Source organism: Monopterus albus, unplaced genomic scaffold (assembly GCF_001952655.1).
Source record: "Monopterus albus unplaced genomic scaffold, M_albus_1.0 scaffold390.1, whole genome shotgun sequence".
NCBI classification, from domain to species: Eukaryota; Metazoa; Chordata; class Actinopteri; order Synbranchiformes; family Synbranchidae; genus Monopterus; species Monopterus albus.
In genome coordinates this window covers 40,758-45,022 of record NW_018128270.1, presented here as the reverse complement: position 1 = coordinate 45,022, position 4,265 = coordinate 40,758, and the positions used below count along the sequence as shown (strand labels likewise).

At 39.9% G+C, this 4,265-nt stretch overlaps 1 protein-coding gene across 1 annotated transcript in view; it reads right to left on the bottom strand.

Annotated features, from left to right (window-relative positions):
- Nucleotides 1-2,197: 2,197 nt before the first annotated feature.
- anln (anillin, actin binding protein) overlaps nt 2,198-4,265 on the bottom strand; it is a 22,643-nt gene continuing 20,575 nt past the window's right edge. Inside the window, 2 exon segments of the mRNA XM_020585978.1 lie at nt 2,198-2,511; nt 4,002-4,174. Of these exon segments, the coding sequence (XP_020441634.1) occupies nt 2,397-2,511; nt 4,002-4,174 (288 nt within the window). The 3' untranslated portion in view covers nt 2,198-2,396.

The following is a 4,265-nucleotide window of genomic DNA, read 5'->3' as shown; positions in this document are numbered from 1 at the left end:
TGTTTATCTTGTGTGCGGAGCCAACATGGCTGTAACGAAAGAATATAACATAAGAGACTATGAAATGACACACCAAGACAAATGCACGGGCCTGGGCGTGAAGCAGAAGCTCCAGAAGGTATAGCAGAGGAAAAGAAGTCTGGTTTCACGGCAGTAAATGTTCACGAAACAATATGAAATGAATGCCACTGATGTTTTTTTTTTTATTTGATTTCTCATGTGTTTATAATATTAAGCTTTGCTTGTTCCAAATTCAGTGTTTAAGCAACTTGTTTGTCTCCATATGAAAAAGTTTATCATATATTTGGAGAGAAGGGGAAACATGCTGTTTTTTCAATATTTCAATAGAGTCTGGCCCACAACTGTCAGTTTTTAATTTTGGCCCACTGTACATTTCAGTTTGACACCCCTGACCTAAGGTAGTGACTTTAACTAGATACGTGTATGTGTGAATCCTCTTTTCTTTAATTAAATTAGTCTGATACATGAAATAATTTTCTTAACCACAGGGAAATGGATGTTTCACATCAGACTATTCTAAAGACTGTAACTGAATTAAAACAGTTAATCCTCTTTTTTGGTAATAAAATATTAGGCTGATGCATAAAGTAATTTTAAGCGTTGGAAAAGGCAGCTGTTTCACAGCACTGAAGTTCAGTTGCGATGTATTCATTTTGGAATAGTCTGATACATTTTCCATTTCAATAATATTGGAAATAATTGTCTTAAATTTCAGGAACCACAGCCGTTTCATGCCAGCTATGTTGGTTAGGTTGATGTGTACAAACAGCACAAGGGCGGGACATTGGCGACCCTTTGGAACAGCAGTACAGGATCTGTGTAAACAACAACTACAGAAAACGAGGCACACCAATCCTGGCTCGAATAGTGCATGCCTAATCTAAACATATCATTTCATACAACTTGACAGTTCATTTTTTTTTCCAAAGTAATGTTTCCTCAATTTTTTTTAAAGCAGACTTGTTAAAATTTACAGTGCACTTGCAACTGTCCAGAGTCCTTTACTTAGAGGAAGTCAAACTCTTCTCCTTATGGTCCACCTAATATCATGTAACAAAATGATTTAAGAAGGAACATAAGAACCACTAGTTAAGGCCCACGTTGTTCAAAGCAGGAGTTTATTGAAGTCCCATTGATCCACAGATGCCTGATCAAATGAAGACTTGGGAGTTAAAGTAACTGATGAAAGCACTCATATTCCTTTTGTTCAAAATGAAAATGCATGTAGAATGCAATCAGATACGAAAACACTGTAGTTATGTAAATTAGCATGCTCAAAAAGCTCATTTATCTAGACAAGTAAAATAAAATTTCAATCATCTGCAGAGTCACTATAAAATCTGTTACATATTTTCCATAAGCAACACCAGGGCGCAAAGCTCCAAAGCAAAACTTAGTATAAAACTGTGACCGTGTCATCTACTGTCGCATTTACATTTAGGCATTCTCTTTTACATCAGACATGGAGTAAAGGCTGATATAAAAAATATTGGTAATGAAGAGTGATGCAGAAAGCCAGTGATGTTTAAGTGCCACTGTCAGTTTCTACCAACAGAGCACTGATAACTTGATTTTTACACTGTAAAACCCCCGATGTGTACATTAGTTGGCTGCAACTCGTTAAAACCCAACTTGAAGGAATCTTGGTCAAAAATGTTTGCTCTGCATTTATATGAAAAAATAACATTGGCCAATATGTAATTAGAATTTTTAAAAACTCCACAATATCAATATTGGACTTAAATTAGTGTTGGTCGGGCTTTAGTGTAGAATTTAGCCTTTACCCTCATTATCCAAAACTTCAGCTTTCTCACTTAAACAATTATATAAACAGCAGTAAAATCTGTGCACAACAATAAAGGAACGTTTGAAAAGTCCTGCCGCAAGTTATAAAAGCCAATACATAAAGTATTACCACAAGTATTAGAATTGCTGTGCTGTCCTGTAGAATAAAATATAAAGCATTACTTCAGTGACAAAAAACACTATGGTGCTCCAAATTAGTATTCATCTGCAATTTCAACATGCAGATACAGTATATTGTGTTCGCCATTGAAACCAAGTTAAAGCCTGTATGTAAATACTGGCAGTAATAGAAAAACGTGGAAACTCAATACCCCAAACCAAGTATCTGAACAGTGTGGGAATGTATAAAACAAACACCAAACCTACAAAATACTGTACTGAAACGTTTCAAACGTGTGACTTTATTTACCGTCCCCTGACCTATAACCCGTGTATGAATACTTTTTCCTGTAAACATCCACAAGTAAAAATATTTAACAATTCTCTTCCTGTATTGCACTTAATAATAGCATGTGTCACTGATACCAACAGTCCAAAAGATAACAGGGCTGGTTGTGACAGTGCAGTAATTAGACCGGCCTGTAACAGGCATCCGGCTGCCACATATGCAGATCCAATAGAATCTGGTTCAGTTTCTTCATCCACAGATTCCTCTCATCCTTTGTGTCAGCACTCAGCCAGTTCCTGCACAGAATAACAAAGTTCAGCTATGCAAACAAACCATTTTTTAATAGGCATGTTAAGATGTGCGTGTGTGTGTGTGTGTACAAAAGCCCCTTTTCCGTTGCTGGTACTAGCTCACCTCTACACTACTCACTTTTGGTACCAGCTGCTTCGTTTTCCACTACAGACAGTCCTCCCCGCAGTATAGCTGGCTGTCACAGCGATGGCTGCATTACACTGCTGTGACATCATCAGCAACTGACAGTAACAGTGGAGGACATTAAAGGTGTGCTGTTCTCGATTCTCAGTATGTGGCTGTTTGTCACAGCAAAGAGAAATTTTGCTTCAGAAGCGGCTGAAGGGAGCCAGAAGGGAGCCTGCCGAAACAAATAGGAGAGTCTGGCAAACAGTACCTTGGAGTTCAGACGACGGGACGACTCTGGCTGTGCAAAGGTGACACAAGAGGCCAAGTTATGCGATTTCTCTGACCAATCACTAGCTTCCAGTGTTTACACTTCACTGACTGGTATCATGTCAGCTTGCTTGGAACCTTGGTGGTACCAAAAATAGTACCAGGTACTATACCTAGGGCTGGGCCAAAATATCGATTTTATCGATTAACTCGAATGTGTAGTTTACATCAGTTTGTTTGAATGAAAATCAGTTTTATCTTTAACTTCCGCCGACGCTCCCCTCTCGGCTCCCATAGTTGGGGGTGGGCTCAGCCCTCCTGCTTGTTTGCCATAGAGATAGCATGGCAGCGAGCAGGGAAGAACTCGTTCAGAAAAAAGGCACAGTGTCATCAGTAATATGGAATTGGTTCGGTTTTGCCGTGTCAGACGCAGAACAAACAACACCCCGCTGCAAAGTGTGTTTAAAGTCTGTTGCTACCAAAGGTAGCAGTACAACCAAATTAATGCAGCACCTCAAACAGAGGCATGCTGCTGAGTAGGAGAGATGTCACGCCCTACGAAACGAACGAGACAGCGGGAGCCAAAGTACACCCACCAAAAAACAACCCACAGTCTTACAAACATTTACAAATGGTATCCCGTATGATAAGAATGGGACCCGATGGAAAGCGATCACGGAATCTGTCGCGATGTATATCGCAAAAGATATGGTGCCCATATATACACTGTGGAAAATCCGGGGTTTAATCACATGCTGAAAGTTTTGGACACCAGGTATGTTTTACCAAGCCGCAAATATTTTTCTGCCTCAGCTATATAACAGTACACGCCAAAGGATCACTAGGGAGCTGGAAGGAGTGTCGTTTTACTGCGCAACAACAGATTTGAAAAAAAGATTTTAAAAAACCGATTTAAATCAAATGTTTTGTGAAAAGAAAAAAAAAAAATCGGGGATTTTTCTTAGGCCATATCGCCCAGCCCTAACTATACCCAACGTGACTGATGGAAACACAAATAAGGCGAGTCAAGTTGAGTTGAGCCGGTACCAGGCGGTGGAAAAGGGGCTATATACACACACACACAACAATATGTACTTACTTGGTGACACACATGGTATTTTTGCACTGACTGACAAGTGTCTCTTTGTCATCCTCTTTTTGCGGTCTGACTGTGATGAGCTCAAATGTGTTTGGTCTGGCACAAAACTCTCTTTTGGCTGGTTCGACGTTCTTACTGGTGCAGCTAGCCAGGTTGATGCGACCAATGGGATTCTGGCAGAAGAGGCAACAAGAAGATCAACACACATACAAACAGCTGAGAAACACTGACAGGAGGATCCGTCTCTCTACATAGGCATGGGAA